The sequence below is a fragment of the Tasmannia lanceolata genome, unplaced genomic scaffold (assembly GCF_043159265.1).
Source record: "Tasmannia lanceolata isolate RefF3 unplaced genomic scaffold, GAP_Taslan_0.1 ptg000007l, whole genome shotgun sequence".
Classification (NCBI taxonomy): domain Eukaryota; kingdom Viridiplantae; phylum Streptophyta; class Magnoliopsida; order Canellales; family Winteraceae; genus Tasmannia; species Tasmannia lanceolata.
In genome coordinates, this window is record NW_027518684.1 from 21,660,265 (window position 1) to 21,679,611 (window position 19,347).

General features: G+C 40.3%; 1 protein-coding gene across 4 annotated transcripts; it reads right to left on the minus strand.

Moving 5' to 3' along the window:
• Nucleotides 1-11,735: 11,735 nt before the first annotated feature.
• Nucleotides 11,736-19,347, minus strand: LOC143882267 (putative protein phosphatase 2C 27). Of its 4 annotated transcripts, XR_013252159.1 has the most exons (6): nt 18,488-19,347; nt 16,388-16,538; nt 13,368-13,700; nt 12,970-13,170; nt 12,422-12,559; nt 11,736-12,011 (listed from the first exon to the last, which is right to left on the minus strand). XR_013252159.1 is itself a non-coding variant. In XM_077385770.1 (5 exons), the coding sequence occupies exons 3-5, from the start codon at nt 12,972-12,974 to the stop codon at nt 11,888-11,890; spliced, it is 267 nt and encodes an 88-aa protein (XP_077241885.1). In that variant the 5' UTR covers nt 12,975-13,170; nt 16,388-16,538; nt 18,488-19,347; the 3' UTR covers nt 11,736-11,887. The 4 variants fall into 4 exon arrangements, 3 of the variants coding, with proteins under 3 accessions (XP_077241885.1, XP_077241884.1, XP_077241883.1); XM_077385770.1 differs by lacking the exon at nt 13,368-13,700; XM_077385768.1 differs by lacking the exon at nt 11,736-12,011 and having other exon boundaries at nt 12,258-12,559.

Genomic DNA, 19,347 nt, shown 5'->3' on the forward strand with positions numbered 1-19,347 from the left:
CGCAACATTGTATCAGAGGTGACATTGTATCCGATGGCAACATTGTATCCGAAAGCAATATAGTACCCGAGGCTACATTGTATCCGAGGGGACATTATATCCGAGGCAACATTGTATCTGAGGCGTAATAGTATGCGAAGCTATCATGTATCCGAAAGAAAATAGTATCTAAGGCGACATTATATCTGAAGGCAACATAGTATCCGAAGCGACATTGTAGCCGAAGAGAACATAGTATCTGAGGCTACATTGTCTCCGAGGCGACTTTATATCAGAACCGACATTATATCCGAGGCGACATTGTATCCGACAGCAATATTGTATCAGAAGGCGACAAAGTATCCGAAACGACCTTATATCTGAAAGAAAATAGTATCCGGCTACATTGCATCCTAGGCGACATTATATCCGAAGGCAACATAGTATCCGAAGCGACATTCTAGCCGACGGCAACATAGTATCCATGATACACTGTATCCAAGGCGACCTCATAACCGAGACAACATTGTAACCGAGGTGACATTGTATCCGACAGAGACATAGTATCCTAAGCTACCTTGTATCTGAAAGTAAAATAGTATATGATGCTACATTGTATTTGAGGCGACATTATATCCGAAGGCAAAATAGTATTCGAAGCGACATTGTAGCTGAAGGGCAACATTGTATCTGAGGAGACTCTATATATGAGGAAATATTGTATCCGAGGTGACATTGTATCCGACGGAGACATAGTATTCGAAGAGCCCTTGTATACGAAAGCAAAATAGTATCCGTGGCCACATTGTATCAGAGGCGAGATTATATCCGAAGGCAACATAGTATCCGAAGCGACATTGTAGCCGAAGGCAACATAGTATCCGAGGCTACATTGTATCCGATGCGACTTTATATCCGAGGCAACATTGTATCCGAGGTGACATTGTATCCGATTACGACATTGTATCTAAAGCGACCTTGTATCCGAAAATAAAATAGTACCCGAGGCTATATTATATCCGAGGCGACATTATATCCGAAGGCAACATAATATCCGAAGAGACATTGTAGCGGAAGGGCAACATTGTCTCCGAGGCAACTTTACATCCGAGGCAACATTGTATCTGAGGCGACGTTGTATCCGAAGGAGACATAGTATCCGAAGCGACCTTGTATCCGAAAGCAAAATAGTATCCAATGCTACATTGTTTCCAAGGCAACATTATATCCGAAGGCAACATAGTATCCGATGCAACATTGTAGCAGAAGGCAACATAGTATCCGAGGCTACATTGTATCCGAGGCGACTTTATATCCGAGAAAACATTGTATCCGAGGCATCATTGTATCCGAAGGCAACATAGCATCCGAAGCGACCTTGTATCCGAAAGGAAAATAGTATCTGAGGCTACATTGTATCCGAAGCGATATTATATATGAAGGCAACATAGTATCCGAAGCGACATTATAACCGAAGGCAACATGGTACCCGAGCCTACACTGTATTCGAGGCGACTTTATATCGAAGGCAACATTGTATCCGATGGCGACATTGTATCCGAAGGGACCTTGTATCCGAAAGTAAAATAGTATCTGAGGCTACATTGTATATGAGGCAACATTATATCCAAAGGAAACATAGTATCCGAAGCGACATTGAAGCCGAAGGGCAACATTGTATCCAAGGCGACTTTATATTCGAGGCAACATTTTATCCGCGACAACATTGTATCCAAAGCGACTTTGTATCCGAAAGCAAAATAGTATATGAGACTACATTGTATCCGATGCGACATTATATCCAAAGGCAACAAATTATCCGAAGCGACATTGTAGCCGAAGGCAACATTGTATCCTAGGCGACTTTATAACCGAGGCAACATTGTATCCGAGGCAACAGTGTACCAGAAGGTGACATAATATCTGAAGCGACGTTGTATCCGAAAGAAAATAGTATCGGAGGCTATATTGTATCCAATGCGACAATATATCCGAAGGCAACATAGTATCCGAAGCGACATTGTAGCCAAAGGCAACATAGTATCCGAGACTACATTGTATCCGAGTCGACTTTATATCTGAGGCAACATTGTATCTGAGGCAACATAATATCCGAAGAGACATTAGATCCGAAAGCAAAATATCTGAGGCTACATTGTATCCGAGGCGACATTATATCCGAAGGCAACATAGTATCCGAAGCGACATTGTAGCCGAAGGGCAACATTGTATCCGATGCGACTTTATATTTGGGAAAACATTGTATCCGGGGCGACATTGTATCCGAAGGCGACAAAATATCTGAAGCGACCTTCTATCCGAAAGCAAAATAGTATCCGAGTCGACATTATATCAGAAGGCAACATAGTATCCGAAGTGACATTGTAGCCGAGGGTAACATAGTATCCGAGGCTACAATGTATCCGAGGCAACATTGTATCCGAAGGCGACTTTATATCCGAAGGCAACATTATATCTGAAGGCAACATTGAATCCTAAGCGACATTATATCCGAAGGCATTATAGTATCCGAAGCGACATTGTAGCCAAAGGCAACATAGTATCCGAGGCGACATTGTATCCAAAGGCGACATTGTATCCGAAGCGACCTTGGGTCCGAAAGCAAAATAGTATCCGAGGCTACATTGTATCCGAGGCTACATTGTATCCGAGGCGACATTATATTTGAAGCGACATTGTAGTCGAAGGGCAACATTGTATCCGAGGCGACTTTATATCCGAGGCAACATTGCATTCGAGGGGACAATGTATCCGAAGGCGGAATAGTATCCAAAGCGATCTTGTATCCTAAAGCAAAATAGTATCCGATGCTACATTGTTTCCGAGGCGACATTATATCCGAAGGCAACATAGTATCCGAAGCGACATTATAGCCGAAGGCAACATAGTATCTGAGGCTACATTGTATCCGAGGCTACTTTATATCAAAGGCAACATTGTATCCAAGGCTACATTGGATCTGAAGGCGACGTAGTATCCGAAGCGACCTTGTATCCGAAAGCAAAATAGTATCCGAGGATACAATAGCAAAATAGTATCCGAGGCTACATTGTATCCGAGGCAACATTATATACGAAGGCAACATAGTATCCGAAGCGACATTGTAGCCGAAGGCGACATAGTATCCGAGGCAACATTGTATCTGAAGGCGAAATAGTATCCAAAGCGATCTTGTATCCTAAAGCAAAATAGTATCCGATGCTACATTGTTTCCGAGGCGACATTATATCCGAAGGCAACATAGTATCCGAAGCGACATTATAGCCGAAGGCAACATAGTATCCGAGGCTACATTGTATCCGAGGCTACTTTATATCAAAGGCAACATTGTATCCAAGGCTACATTGGATCTGAAGGCGACGTAGTATCCGAAGCGACCTTGTATCCGAAAGCAAAATAGTATCCGATGCTACAATAGCAAAATAGTATCCGAGGCTACATTGTATCCGAGGCAACATTATATACGAAGGCAACATAGTATCCGAAGCGACATTGTAGCCGAAGGCGACATAGTATCCGAGGCGACATTGTATCTGAGGCGACTTTATATCCGAGGCAACATTGTATCTGAGGCGACATAGTATCCGAAGCGACATTGTATCCAAAAACAAAATAGTATCTGATGCGACATTATATCCGAAGGCAACATAATATCCGTAGTGACATTGTAGCAGAAGGCAACTTTATATCCGAGACAACATTGTATCCGAGGCGACATTGTATCTGAAGCGACCTTGTATCCGAAAGTAAAATAGTATCCGAGGCGACATTATATCCGGAGGAAACATAGTATCCGAAGCGACATTGTAGTCGAAGGGCAACATTGTATCCGGGGCGACTTTATATCCGAGGCAACATTGTATACGAGGCAACTTTGTACCCGAAGGCGACATAGTATCCGAAGCGACCTTGTATCCGAAAGCAAAATAGTATCCGATGCTACATGGGTATGCGGGGTGGCTGTAGCGGAAGATACTTGTAAAGCACTCAGCTGAGCCATGAGCACGTGGGGAGGCTGTAACGTAGAGGATGTGTGCAAAGTGCTCAACCGGGCCATTGGCACGCAGGAAGGCTGCAGGATATGTGCAAAGCGCTCAATCGGGCCATGGGCACTCAAGAAGGCTGTAACATAGGGGATGCGTGTAAAGCACTCAGTCGGGCCATGGCCGCGCGACGAGGCTAAAATGCAAAGGATGTATGTGAAAGCACTCAACTGGACCGTGGGCGTGCAGGGAGGCTGTAACGTATAGGATGAAATTCAGAGGATGATGTAGACACCCAATTTTGTCAAGCCAGTACTAATGATAGGTGCCGCGAGAAAGAACCTTATGACGAGTCCTAGAGCACCAGTTCAGTTTTCCTCAATCTCTCTTTAGGGCGTTTTCAGAAGAAAATGATTTCTGAAAGCCGTTTTTGTTTACAAACCGGAAAGCCAGTTTTTACACAGCACCTACCTTTTCGGCATCGAAAGCATGTTCTTACAGAGCACCCGCCTTTTACGGCGTAACCAACTAAAGGATAGATGAGTCAAAGACTCCACTAATACCAACTAAAGGATAGATGAGTCAAAGACTCTCTAAAAGAGAAGGAAACACGAGTCAAAGACTCCACTAACACCAACTAAAGGATAGATGAGTCAAAGACTCTCTAAAAGAAAAAGAAACACGAGTCAAAGACTCCACTAACACCAACTAAAGGATAAATGAGTCAGAGACTCCCTAAAAGAAAAGGAACATGAGTCAAAGACTCCACTAACACTAACTAAAGTATAAATGAGTCAGAGACTCCCTAAAAGAAAAGGAACAAGAATTTGCACATTTGGCAGAGGTAAAACACCCAGCCGGGCCGGACAGCTACTTAGCCCTAGGGTGCAACAAATGTGCGCCCAGTACCCCATAAGGGTAGGAGTATGAAGCCAAGCCGAGTAGGGTGTTCTCCCAAAAACCAAACGACGCACAAAGAGGAGAACTAGCGAGAGAATGAGACCGGGCGGGTCTCCCAAACACACAAAGATGGGCTCCAAGTAACCTTATCATTGCCCTTGCAAGGGGTAAGCAAGGCTAAGACAACTAATTGACCAAATTGGTCTCTAAATAACAGAGGTACAAATTGAGGTACAACCTCAGAGAGGATTCTACAAATGAGGCCAAGCAGGCCTTCTAAAGGCTAATTACTTACAAAGCCAAGACAGATGACTCCCTAATAACATCAATAAAGATCAAATGAGTCAAAGACTCCCCCGATAACATCACCACACAAACGAATGATTCAAAGGCTCTCTAAATGAGGCAAGGCATGCCTCCTATGGGTTAAGCTAAAAAAATGAGGCTTGCCTCCAAAGGAGGATTTCCTAATGAGACAGAATATGCCTCCTAGTACAGGTTCTAGTATCGAAAGAAGTCTAGAAGACTGCGTTAGTCCACCAAGAGAGCAGAAAAGAGCTACTAGGCAATCTCAAATTTCCATTCAATTCTTATATAAACAAATCAAGTACTAAGCAAAGAAAGACTTATAACTAAAGAGTACACAACCTGTAATAATAGCAATCATAGCATGATAAACAACATTAATTAGCCCAGACCAGCCGCTAGGTAGCCTAATGAAGTAAAAACAATATCAAACACCTCAAAGCCAACCACAAACCCCAATACGGGGACTCCAATGAAATCAGATGATGCCAAAGTAATCATCTGATTTCCTACACGTATAATATTTCTACAAACCGCCTTGAAATCAGACGATATTCGTGTCAAGGACATCGAATAGTGCAAATCATCTTATTTCCTTCTTCAATTAAACAATTATTTAAAATAAAATTAATTAGCCCAGACCAGCCGCTGGGTAGCCTAATGAAATAAAAAAATGATATTAAACACTTCAAAGCCAACCACAAACCCCAATACGGGGACTCCAACGAAATCAGATGATGCCAAAGTAATCATCTGATTTCATACACATAATATTTCTACAAACCGCCTTGAAATCAAACATTACTCATGTCGATAACATCGAATAGAGTAGTCATCTGATTTCCTTCTTCAATTAAACAATTTATTTAAATAAAAAATAAGTATGATAAGCTTTCAAAATAGTCTCACCTGAACAGTCCATTCATCTTCAGAACCTAACTTAAAACTTAACATAAAAGAAGAATCTTAACTTTTCAACAAATTATACAAATGCATGCAATGATATTTCTGATTTTTATAAATTTTGGTGCATAACATGGGGCATCAACTTGTGCAGATTCAAGTGCAAAAAACGGTGAGCCACAAAACACAAAGACGGGCTCCAAGTAACCTTATCATTGCCCAGAGAAGGGTTCTTTTAAAAAAAATGGTTAAAAGAAATCCAAAAGGTTGGGTAGGCCTACTAAACAAAAGAGGGGAGCGCTATTTGGATTGAGCGAGTCCCCTAAAGATGGGCTTGGGCTATCGCCTTCATCGCCCTATCAATGAATGAGGCTACTAATATCTAAGAGGCATCTAAAAGACTAAGCAAGTCTACTATACAAATGAGGGGAACGCTAACTTGGACTGAGCAAGTCCTCTAAGGGTAGGCTTGGGCTAGCGCCTTCATCGCCCTTCACTCTAGCTCGAACATCAGAGCTGAAACAAAAAAAAACCTCACTAGATCACATTCAAATACCAAATTTCGAGAGGACACCCCTACCACCATACCTTCATAAATGCATCGCCACCGACAGATATGTGGTTTGTAAAGGCTCCGAAAGAATCCACAAAACTAAACATAGGGAACTAAGCCATATTTAGGCAAGAGTTAACCAGACCAGCGAACGAAAGAAGACTTGTACAATCTCAGGGCGCAAACAACTGAGGAAAGAAAAGGCTCTAAGGCTTCCTTTTAGGGATAATGGCTTGTGTTAGGCACTGAACTGAAACCGAATTAAGGGACCTAATTTCCCTCCCTGTTCGATTCTTTAAACATGAATTGCAAGTCCTGACATCATCCAAACATCATACCAAAACCACAATCCCCTGTATACTTCCTGCTTTGGACACACCTTTGGCACCCAAGAGGGATAGACAGAAAAATAGGAATCAACCATTTATAACGAAATACCAAAACAATAAGCAACAAGAACGGTTCGGAATCTCAAATTAGCAGGATTTGCAAATGAAAACAATAGGGGCAATTCAAACACATAAGCTAGTCTAGTTAGAAAATGGGAAATATAGGAGCAATCCAAATCTCTAAACTAGCATATTTAAGAATGGAAACTAACAGAAGTATTTTTAAACCCACTAATTAGCAAAATAACCTTGATTTCTATTTGAATTAAAAGGCAATAAGCTTACCCGACAGGTAATGAAGAGGCCGATTGAAGTATAGATTGAAATACAAATGGGAATAGAAATGGGTTTAATGGGATGAGGAATGGGTTTAGTTGGTGGTTGTAAAAGAAAGAAGATGGTGGTGATCGGATTTATTGGGGTTTTTGGCCGGATTCCATGGTGGATGGCCGGATTCCGGCCGGAGATGGGGTGGGGTCGTAGCAGAGGAGATTAAAATAAAAAATGGAGGTGGGTTTGTAGGGAAAAAAAATAAATGAAGAGGAAGAAGATGGTGGTGGTTTTAAAGAGGGTGAAGGTGGAAATGGATGGCTGAGATTGAAGGCGGTGGATGGCGGCTCCTCCTCTTCCTCTCTCTCGATTTCTCCTTCTTTCTGTTTTCTAACAAAAATGGGAAAAACCCCTTTTGCTTCTCTCCGCAAGAAGAAAGAAATGGGTTTTGAGGTGGATCTCCACAGATAGAGGGTTGAAGATGGGGATGGTGGCTTGGCTGGTATGGGTGGTTGATGGAGAGATGCGGGTGCGAAAAAATGGAAGAGAGCTTGCCGGATTCCGGCGGAAAATGGGGCCGGAGAAGAAGATGGAGGGGATAATGGTGGGGTTTTGGGAATAAAAGAAGAAAAGGAAGGAGAATGGATTTGATGGTGGTGGATCAAGGGGATGGGGAAGATGGGTTTGGATTTTTAGGGAAATGGGTATGGAGGTGGTTTCCTCCCTCTTCTTCTTCCTCCTCTCTCTCTCTTTTTCTCTCTGCGTTTTCCCTCTCTCGCTAGTTTTTCTTTTTTTTGTTCTCTGCTTCCAACGAAAAAAAGAAAATCCTCCTGTAGCCCTAATTCGTTAGGTGAGGGTAATAATAAATTCGACCCCCTTTCCCCAGGACAACCACCCTCTATGCATATTTATGACTACTCCTTTCTCAACAGGGGGGCCCAGGAAAGAAATGGTCCAGAAAAAGATGATATATTCTGCCCCCTTCCTCTCCTTTGGACAGCCCCCATCAATGCATTTTGTACATCTCCTAACTTACAGGGGGGGGCCTCGGGCAATGGCGGAGGGGGAAAATTTTATGGAAAATATCTCCCTCCCCTTGATCCTAGCCCTTCAAATCAGCTTTTGTTTTAGGGCTGGGATCAAAGGAAGCCTAATCTACATAGGATTCCCCTCTCGCTAATTCTAGTCCTAAAGCTCTCACTAACCTAGCTTAGGCCTTAATGGTGACTTGGAGGGGAAGAAAAGCATCTTTGCAAATTACGAAATTGCCCTGCTTCAGGATAATACACCCCCTAATTATGCTACACACCAATCCGCATACCCCTGCTTCTGCCTGGACAACCCATTACAGAAAATTTGAACTGGTTTTCTAAATTCCTGCACACCCCCGCTTCTGGCTGAATCGCCACCCTTATTCCTACACTACACTACTCTACAAACATCGTCCGCTTGCTAGGCGAACCGAGACGGATTCGGACGAAAATTTACGGGGACCTAAATGAGACCTTAACCTATTCTAGGAACAAATTTGGGACATTAAAACACTAGTTTAATAAGGTTTCTACCCTAACGACGCTTATTAGGGTTCGGTCAAAATGGGGTGTCTACAACGCCCCACATACCCCCTTTTTATAGCCAAAAACCCTAGTCTGCTTGTAGAGTAACTCTAGGTAGCTCACACCGGACGTTGGCATTCTGCCGAAATTCTGAAGGTTCGGAGCGACATCCTTCAAACAACGTCGTTGTTCTGCCGGATTTCGCAGAAACACGAGCTATTTCTCAATAATAGCATCGTTGTTCTGCCGAAATCTCGGCAAACCTAAAGCCCCTTTGCCAACACAGTGTCGTTGCGCTGCCGAATTTCGGAGAACTCGAAGGCCCTATTATCTAAATAGCGTCGTTCTGCCAAAATCATGGCAAACCCAAAGTTCCTTAGTCAACACGGCGCCGTTAAGCCGCCGATTACTCTGCAACATCGGAGCCCGCCTCTTCTCAACAAGCGCAGTTACGCTGCCCAAGTCTGCCTCAGCTTTCAGTAAAATTACATTTATTTAACAAGCTTTATGTACTTTCCTTTACAAAGTAAGGTATGAGGTGGTGACACCATAAGATCTCCAGTCTGAATTGACCCTCAGAACTTATGATATAAATCCCTTTGTCTTTCTTTTACGTTATGCACTGTCTTTTTCCGTTAGTTTTAAGTTAACCTGATTGCGAGTTAGTTGCGAGATTTGCAGAGATCCGTATACAACTTACAACATCGATCAGGATAACTACTGCTTATTTTCGGTCTTCTTGTAAATTCACTTTTATTTGCCTCCTGAAATTTAGCATAACTTAAGTAAAGGATAAAAAGATAAGTTATCCTGGTTTAAATTCTTCAAAAAATGCCAATCTAAGTTAAGAGACCGGATTCGTCCGGGCAAGAGGGGTGCCTAACACCTTCCCCGATTGTAACCATAACCCTTACCAAGATATCTGTAAGGACCATGCCTTAAGCAAACAAAGCAAAATATAAAGTTCAAGGCCCAGTGCAAAAGAACCCCTTCGGTTACTGTTCTTCCAACGAAATTCGAGTATCACTACTCATTTCATTGGAAGAACAGGCACGGGTCCTAGACCCTAACCTAGGTGGTGACTCTGAGTTTCTCATTTTTGTGAAGTTAGGATTTCGATCCCGAGTCCACAAGTAACGCAGATCAAATATACACTCCCTTGAGAACCCGATGTGGTGATCCCCTGTAGTCCTACGCGGGAGGGAAAAAATTGGCACCCACAGGCTGGCGACTCTGCTGAGGAAATGAAAAGGTGATAATTTCTCTCAGCAGATTTGTTTATTTAAAATCATCAAAAAGGTTATAACTCTGCATTGACCCAACTTGGCATTCTCGAACAATTCAACCAAATAATTTGGCTATTTCTCTTTTATTAGAGTTATCCATAACCCGATGTAGCCTTTAGAGCATTCTCAGAGGATGCGAACAGTCGATAACTATCCAAAGGACTTGGTGTCACCGCCGAACATGAAGCGTGACAGATGGCCATCGCGTAAAAAGGAGAAAACAATATTCAATAATCAAAACAAGAGAAGAAAATTCATTGCTTCGGTGGGCAACACCGTCACTCTTCGGAAGCGGGATCGGTCGTCCGGAAATCGTGCTGGAATGGTTGGGCACCGTCTCACCGTAACTACCTGGAGAAAATCATTCGTGAAGCGTTGGAAGTGGCAGCTTTCTTTCGAAAATGGTGGTGTTCGTAATGAAAATTTTATTGAAAGAGACAAGATCGCTCAAGGCTACCTGGAGTTGAAATGGAGAAAATTGGTTAAGTTTGGAACAGAAGGATTGTCTGGTGGCGGAATCCGTGGTGTCACCATAGCCAAATCCAATCTGGCATTGTAGAGCAACACGGTGATTCACACAAAACATTTTGTTTCGCACAGCGAGGGAGTTGTTCCAGCTGAAACGAATGAAGTAATGAATGATAATGGTTGTATACCTCTCAATATGGAGTTTTCTTCTAATACGTTGGATAGAGACCTTCGTGATAAGATTACTTCCTGTTTAAACTGTGGAGACAAAGGGGAAAGTTCTAATGATAATAATATGGCGAATGAATTTGTGGCCATGATGATTATGGGCTCCGGGGCATTCAGTATGAAGAAGATATTTCCAGTACCCATTTCATGCTAAAGGAGATCGTTGAAAGGGATCAACCAAATCCATATGCTTCTAATGGAAAAACCAGAGGGTATAGGGAGCTGAAATAGTTGCGATGAGGAGGAAGGACATGGAGCAATTATGTGGTGTTTATCAATGAAGTTAATCTTTTGGAATGTTAGGGGGCTGAGATCGGATCAAAAACAAATGGCAGACAAGCATTTATGTCTTAAGACATCCTGATGTCATTGCCGTTATCGAATCTAAAATAACGGGAGTATCAAAATCGTTGATTAATGGAATCTTGGGGAGAAGAGACAGACAGTTGGACGGCCAAAGATGCTAGGGGAACTGCAGGGGGAATCATAGTTATATGGAAGGAGAGTATCTTGTCAATGACAAAACTGTAAAGAGGGGATCACACAATTACAACTCAGTTTCTCCATCAGGTATCAAATTCTTCATGGATGCTTACGGTGTGGTCTACGGACCAGTTCGGGCTCGGGAGAGGAATTTGTTATGGACTGTATTGAAAAGTGGTGTAAACCCGGAGGCTGCAACTTTCTACAGGAACTTTTAGGAGCTCATGGGAACCAAATTCACATTCGTGTAATCATACACAAACCCAAAATCAATGAAAAAATAATAAAAGATGATTAATGGCCTCTTAAAGATTCAACAGTAAGCTTTAAAGAAAACTCGTGAGTGGGAAAATAATCTACACTAAGCATGGAAGCATATAATAGCATAAATATCACGAAAAGAAGAAGACTTGAGGCTCAACTATTCAACTTTATTGGTCGTTATATTGCTGTCCACAAAGGAAATCAACATCTAGGGCCCAAATATTACTAGAAAAATGATAAGAGGCTTAAACTAGGCTAGTATAGTTATCTATGGGTGCTTAGAAAGGGGTTCTAAAGGCTAAAACATGGCTAAAAAGGGCTGAAATATGGAAAAATAGTACCCGTAAATCGCAGCAGTCCTTCCACTCGTGGATTTCACTAGCAAAGAAGCCAAGAGGATGTTCCTACCCATGATCCACAATCTGAACATCAGGAGAAATTACCCAAAAGTCATGACACAGAAGATCATGGATAATAAGCAGACAAGTTAATCTCTGCCTTCATCACAAATAATAGGTCTATTACTACTTTCTTCTCAAGCAAATGCTTGGTTTTCCACCATAACCAGAACGACCCCGCTTCCTTAAAGCAAAATGTTGTCAAAAATAGTAGTAAAGACTGTATAGGTTTTAGCAATCCATTCTGCCAAGAATCATGGTGAATATCCATGCATCCATGGCCTTAAAAAATAAGGCAGCTTACATTGATTAAAGTACAACTGTCCCAAAATAAAACAATACCAACAAGAAACAATCATGATTATCATATCCACTTTAAGCAGCTATAATTAACAATAGATGGGTAGATTTCATAATAAAATCCTGGCTCATACCTTCCAAAAATAAGGGCAATCAGTGCTGTGGTGCCAGAGGAATTGTCTAGAGAGCGGGCATCAGCAAATGCATGATCCACTTTCACAAATGCACTCTTAATGACCTTCTCCACACAGGTGGGGAACCTCACCATATACCTGCCAGCATAAACTACTAAATATTAGGTGTTGCATATATTTATCACCAACATAAACCATGTCCACAAGTCTATCTTTATACTATGTGCGAACTACCTCACCATATCTTGGTAATAAATATATTTAATACGATCCTCAAGCAAATTTCAACCTGACCGAGGACTTCACCTTTCATAAGCTCTATAAATTTCATGAATAATGGAATGTGAGAGGCACCCATTATCTCGGTTGACAAATATCGAAAAGAAACTGAAAGTACAAGACATGGTAACCCATTCACTAGAAAAGAAATAATTACCAACGGTGATTAAAAAAAAGATATACCCAAACAATGAAAAAAGACCATGTACTCATAATTTTATAAGATGATTAAATTACACAAGTTCAGTAGCAACAACTAACTCACTCACCCCATAGAAAGCCCCTGGAGATGGAAAATCCATAGATTCACCAAGATGTTCAAGTAGATTATCTATACAGATGTGTTCATCCTCCACGTACTGTTTTGGTCCTCTCTCAGAACAGCTACCCGAACGAAATACCGGTAAAAATCCAGAACCAGACTGTCCATCTGATGGTGATTTTGCACCAATACCACCAATAACCAATTCCTACAGGTAGATGTGGGGCAAAAATGTTAGTCGCAGTATATTTCAGAAAATGGAGAACATAATCATGCTTTTAATCCCCAACAGAAAAGAAAATGTTGTGGCATATCAAGATTTTCAAATAAAACAGTTCAATTACATGACAACTAATATGAAAAAAGGTATGAAACTCTACACAAGGGAAAATATCAACGACTCACCAATTCACTTTCAGCAACCAAACGAACGCTTCTCATGCAATGCCGAATAACTGAGAGGTGCCGTCGAGGTTTCCCATTTTTCTGCTTCAAACTTCCCAAAGCCTCAGAATTTTCATCATCCATGGAAGACCCATTTTCCTTACTATACCCACCTTCTAATACAGTAAATGGATGCGATAAATCAGTCCCTGTACGCCTACAGACATATCATATCCCCTTCAAAAACATAAATTCAATCCCTTCAAAACAAAAACCGAAAACCCAAAGAGCCCTTTGAAGGATTAGATCCTTTCCAGAATCCTGTTATTCCAAGCTGGTCCCAATAAAAAAAACCTGCCAAAATAGTGACAGAGACCCGATTGTTTGATGTCAACAGAATAAATCCCAAAAAAGCACAATGATTTGCTGACTGAATCAATCAAATTGTCAATCCGCTTATAATCTTCAAACCTCAAAAGTCATGAAATAACATAGCTTCAGTATCAAACATCCACAGGAATTCACAGACAGATAAACCATACAACAATCCTCAACTCAAATAAGTCCTACCAATCGCATACAATTCAACATAAAACCACTGAATTTCCTTCCATTCCCATCAATTCCCCAACCCTCAAGAACCACAAATAGACCAAATCCCTAAAATCAACAGTTCATATGCTTCATACGCTATTAAACATCATAATCCTTCAATTCCCAACCGAATTCAAAATTATCAAACAACACAAACCCTTTACAAACTGCAATTTTTCGCTGAAATCCACCAATTCAGATACAAAAATCCCACACAAAACCCATCTAAACACTCAAACTACAATTTCTCTCTCAAATTCCTCAAATCCACACACTAAATCAGCAAATTCACCAAATTACAAACCCTAACAAAATATAAGAACAAGAAAAACAATAAAAACCCTAGAAATAAACGGATTTGACAAAAATATCAATCCGAAAGTATTCTAGATAATTAATCTTCTAAACAAAAATCAAACCATAGGCGAACCAAAAAAAAACCTAGGTTTCATCAAATCCCACAAAAAAAAACTCAAAATTAAATAGATAAAACCCGAATTCGCTTCAAATTTAGAACATTACCGGAAGGTGATAGTCGTCGACAATGGAGGTCTTGCGAGGGAGAGAGAGAGAGTCGTCGAAAATGGAGGTCTTGAGAGAGAGTCTGAGCGAGAAAAGAGAGAGAGAGAGCTTCGATCGTCGGGTGAAAGTCTCGGAAAGAGGGAGTTTCCGATGTATGAGGTAGGAAAAAAAAAGTTTCCGCAGAAACTAAAAGAACACGCTTTTTACGGTTTTCCACGGAAACAAAGCGGACTTTCCGCAGAAAAGAGGGGGAAGGAAACTTAAAAGAACACAGCAATAGGGAAAACCTTCCAACTAAGTAAACTTCGAGCTCTCCTAAAGGAAAAGGAAACGTCCAACCCAAAGAGAAAACCCCAACTAAGATTGATTTCTTTCCTACAAATTAGGTTCAAAGGCCATAGGATCCTAAATATTAGTGATGTATTTCACGCCCAAGTATCCCAAGGATAATTCACCGTACACCCTCCCTAAAGGTTAGGGCATGGAGAATCTCTTTCAATCTCCAATTAGAATTCCAAATATTACTAATTTACTTTACTAATAAAATATACGTTCCCATATTTAATGGGACTCCTTACCAAATTTCAAACGTCCAAAATAGGGTGGCTTCCAAAATAGCTTTGTCGTCAAACACAGAGAAGTCAATCTAAATCCTAAAATTTAGAAACCTTCCACAAAAATTCCAAATACTAATAAAGTCTCTTTTGATAACGACACACCTCAAAGTCCTAATAATACTTGAGTTAAATTTTGATACCGGCACCCCCATTCAAGCTTTAGAATTGTATGCCTAGTTTTAATAAAGACACCTACTGAGGAATACAATTTCTTATGGTGAGGCCGGGTATCACAACATCTAAACCTAGTCACCAGCCAAACTCTAATCAGGGGAAAATCAAAGGCTAATGTAGTTGTTTCAAGTCACATCACTCAATCAAAATAATGTGCCACCGCCATGATCAACCTCGCCACTGTTTCAATGAATGCACAAAGAGCGCCACTGCATCTAGTTAAGGCCGAAAAATCGGAAATGATGGGGAGCTAGATGAAGGAGAGGATGAGGAAAACCAGAGTCCGAAGGTGAAATCCTAAGCAATGAGTACAAGTCTGAAGTTGAAATCCTAAGTCCCTCTTCTGTGTGGAGATGTGAAGACATCAATAGAAGGATATTTTGCCGGACCGAACTTTATTTTTGCTGGATTCTTTTATTTATATGGTTGTCTACACTGCATATATAGATAAACATCATGTTCAATTCCTTAAACCCTAATCTTGACCAGATAGTAGATCTATATATTGAAACTGAGTTTCTTTCACTACTCTTGTGGTGTTCTGAACATTTCTTGGGTCTGTGTTCTTTCAGTATTACCAATGTTCCCAACCTGTCCTAAAGATTCCCCGGTTTAAGAGTTATCTCTTACAGTCTCTGTCTTTCTTGAGATTTGTGAACTACGGAAATGTTTGGATTTCAAAGAATTAAGTTGGAAAATTTTTGCAGAAAAAAGAAATCAATCAATCCTGAGATTTATTGTGAGTTACAGTAAAATTATTTCAGTCCTGTACTTGTATCACTTGAAAACCATGGTATGTATGGAAGGGCTTTTATGCTACACTGCAATCAGATTATGTATATAAGAATTCTCATTTGCCATTCAAACAAAAAAAGCATTCCCAGACCTTGAGATTATAGAGAAAGGTTACTGTGTTGGCAAGCTATTGGTATTAATGCATAGTACATTGGTCGATACCTTTAACTATCATGAAAACTCACACAAAAAAAAAAAAACCTCCTTTGTTGCTTTTTAGAACTGTATCATTTCAAGAAATAAGATGTAGCATCTAATCTTGAAGTAAAAAAATATATTATTCTTGAAGTCAAAAGCAATGTCTATAGATACATTTACAAACACCTAAAGTAATCATACCTTGAAACCAATTTAAACCCTGTCTTCTCTCTTGTTAGATCGTGAAGACTGATGAACAGATGGGAAATCCGACTAAGCATCAGCAGTGCTCATAAAACCTCCCATGAAGCCTGCACCATTGCAGTTCCCACATAAGATCTCCCTTTTACCCCTGTCAGAAAAATTGAAATAAAAAATACCACAATATTTCGTCAGAAAAAAAATACCTCAATACATGGGAACATCAGGCACTAGCTGGTCTAGAAATGGAAGTAAAACGGTATAAGATACTAAATTCACGGATGACAAAAATAATCAGCATTAAAACACTAAGGCCCTGTTCATTTTAGATTGTTGCAACCGATTGTGGGGCCAAAGTGATTGTTGGACTCCGACGGTTTGGGCCTACAATCGGTTGCAACAATCTAAAACGAACAGAGCCTAAATTATGAACCATAATAGATAATGGAGAGAAAAGATGTGATGATACGCACCATACAAGATGGATTTAAATAATAACCACGGAAATTCAAAATCTTAAAAGGGAAACCTGAGGAAATTGAATGACCTTAAAGAGTAAGAGAGAATATGGTTTTGAAGCAATCCAAAGCTTGGCCAAGCTGACTTGACAGCAAATCGAGTCAAAGCCTCGAATGACTCAATGGGTGAAATTTACAACAGAAATCTAAAATATATAGCCAACCACAGTAAGGGACGAATCTGCCACCTTTTGCTTTGAATTCAACCATGCTTACTCACTAATATAAAGCTAGCTTGCCCAATTTGTAAAAAAGTAAAATCAAATCAAATAAGACAACTAGCATGGTGCAAATGACTAAATCTAGGATGTCAATACCAATTCTATATTAAAGTATATATAATATGTATTTTAACAACTTGATCTTCAGAGACTTCTCTCACTACTGCAGTCGAAGTACTGTACCCAATTTAGTGAGGATGATAGGATATGGATGCCAACACCTGACGGTGACTTTACAGCAAAATCTTTTTTCTTAAGCTTAAATGACAATCAGTCCTCTCCAATCAGTCGCATATGATATGCAAGGAAAGACAAATAACTAAGAATGATATCTAAAAGACCAGAAACTCTCTATATAAGGAAAGAGAATGAAAAGAGTACTACCATGGCTAGGTAAGTCTCTCTAAAAGAATGGGCTTGGGCTAACGCCTTCATCGCCCTTGCATTGAAGGGAGAAGGGCACATATATACATACATGGACATATACAGACACGTACACATTTGTATATACACATCTCATAGAAAAATATTCTTTCACACAAATTTAATACCCTAATTATCACAATATCATTCTTGGAGACGAAGCACAACAGCCTCAATACTATGAACAATATTTGTACTGAGCAGAATGAAAAACCATACGAATATTCATGAGAAACAATTCACACAACAGGGCCTGTAAATATCATGAGGGTACATGGGCTGCCAATATCAAAAGTGTGTGGACAGATTGCCATATAAAGAGACATGGGCTGATCCAAAATAGGTATCGAAACAGAAGCTAAAACAAGGACTATATAAAAACCTCATTAACTCATTCAAGAAACAGGGGCTGAAACAAGAGTTTCTGAGATTTTAACACTACATATGAGGTTCCATGTCATTTTTTTTATTTTTTCTTAAAAACAAAATACTTGTAACATTCATAGCTTCCAAACAGCAAGAATTTTTCAAATTTTCGACATGGCTGGATCAAGAGATTTTGGAATTAAATTGGATCCACACAGATTTGCTTGGTCTCCTGTTCCCAGCTAAAATATTCGATAACGCATGAGAATATAAACATCTTTAATGAGTTCCTAAGCACATTCATCATGAACTAAAAACCTGCTTCAAAACTAGTCATTCTCAATCCATCAAGCACGAAAAATTGAAATCGTTTAATTGCACATCATTGCTTTAACTACTTGTAACATTTTTAAACAAATCTAAAGCCAAACATCTCAGCCACAACACAATTTCACAAAAAAATGAAAATATTTCTATAATATAAATCAAACCGAAGCCACTACAAAAATCAACTCAAGTGGGAAAAAAAATACAATCTCTTAAATTAACACAAAGGAGAGAAAGAATGTTACCTGAATTAAAGAAGAAATCTGATCTTTTGGTCTCCTCTTTCCAGATTAAAAGTGATGAAACTCCAAAGCTCTGAGATTTAACAAGGTCTAGGTTTTTTCCAGAACTCAGCTGAAATTTAGCTGGAAAATGAGTGGGAATCGATTGAAGAAGGGAGTTAAGGTTTAAATGATGAAAAATGTAGGGTTTTAAAGGGAGCTTGAGTCTAAAATTTTGGAAGAAAGGAGTAACGGCATCAAAGGCTGGTGAATGAAGGAAGAAAAGCTCAACCGGAGATCGATCGGAGCTCCGGTAGACCTAGCCGGAGAATATCGGAAAGGATGACCAGCCGGGGAGTTAGGGTTTGAGAAGAAAAATGGGGAAAAAGATGATAGAAATGGAGGTAACAGCAAGGAGAAACATAATCGGAGTGCAAATCCGGTCGGAAAAATTGACCTGATTGATCGGAAATCTCTCAGATCCCGATCGGAGAAGAAACAAAATGTTTGGGTTTTAAACTTGAAATCAAAAGAGAAAAAAAAAAGAAAAAAAGAAAGGAATGAAGACTATGAAACATAACATCTGAGAAGGGGATTTCGTCGGAAATTAACCGGAGCTCCGACTAACATGATGGAGACGATGTTCGGACAAAGGAAGAAACTCCATCGGAACCCCAAAATCTCTCTCTCTCTCTCTCTCTCTCTCTCTCTCTCTCTCTCTCTCTCTCTCTCTCAGATCTGCTATTTTACTCTGTCTTTTCTATCGATTTCTCAGATCGGTGCTCGCCGGAGCTCGACCGGAGCTTGAGCGGAGAAGAAGGTTCGGACGGAACTAGGGTTTCAGATTTTCTCTGTTCTCTCTGCGAATTTTTTTTCCTTTTCTT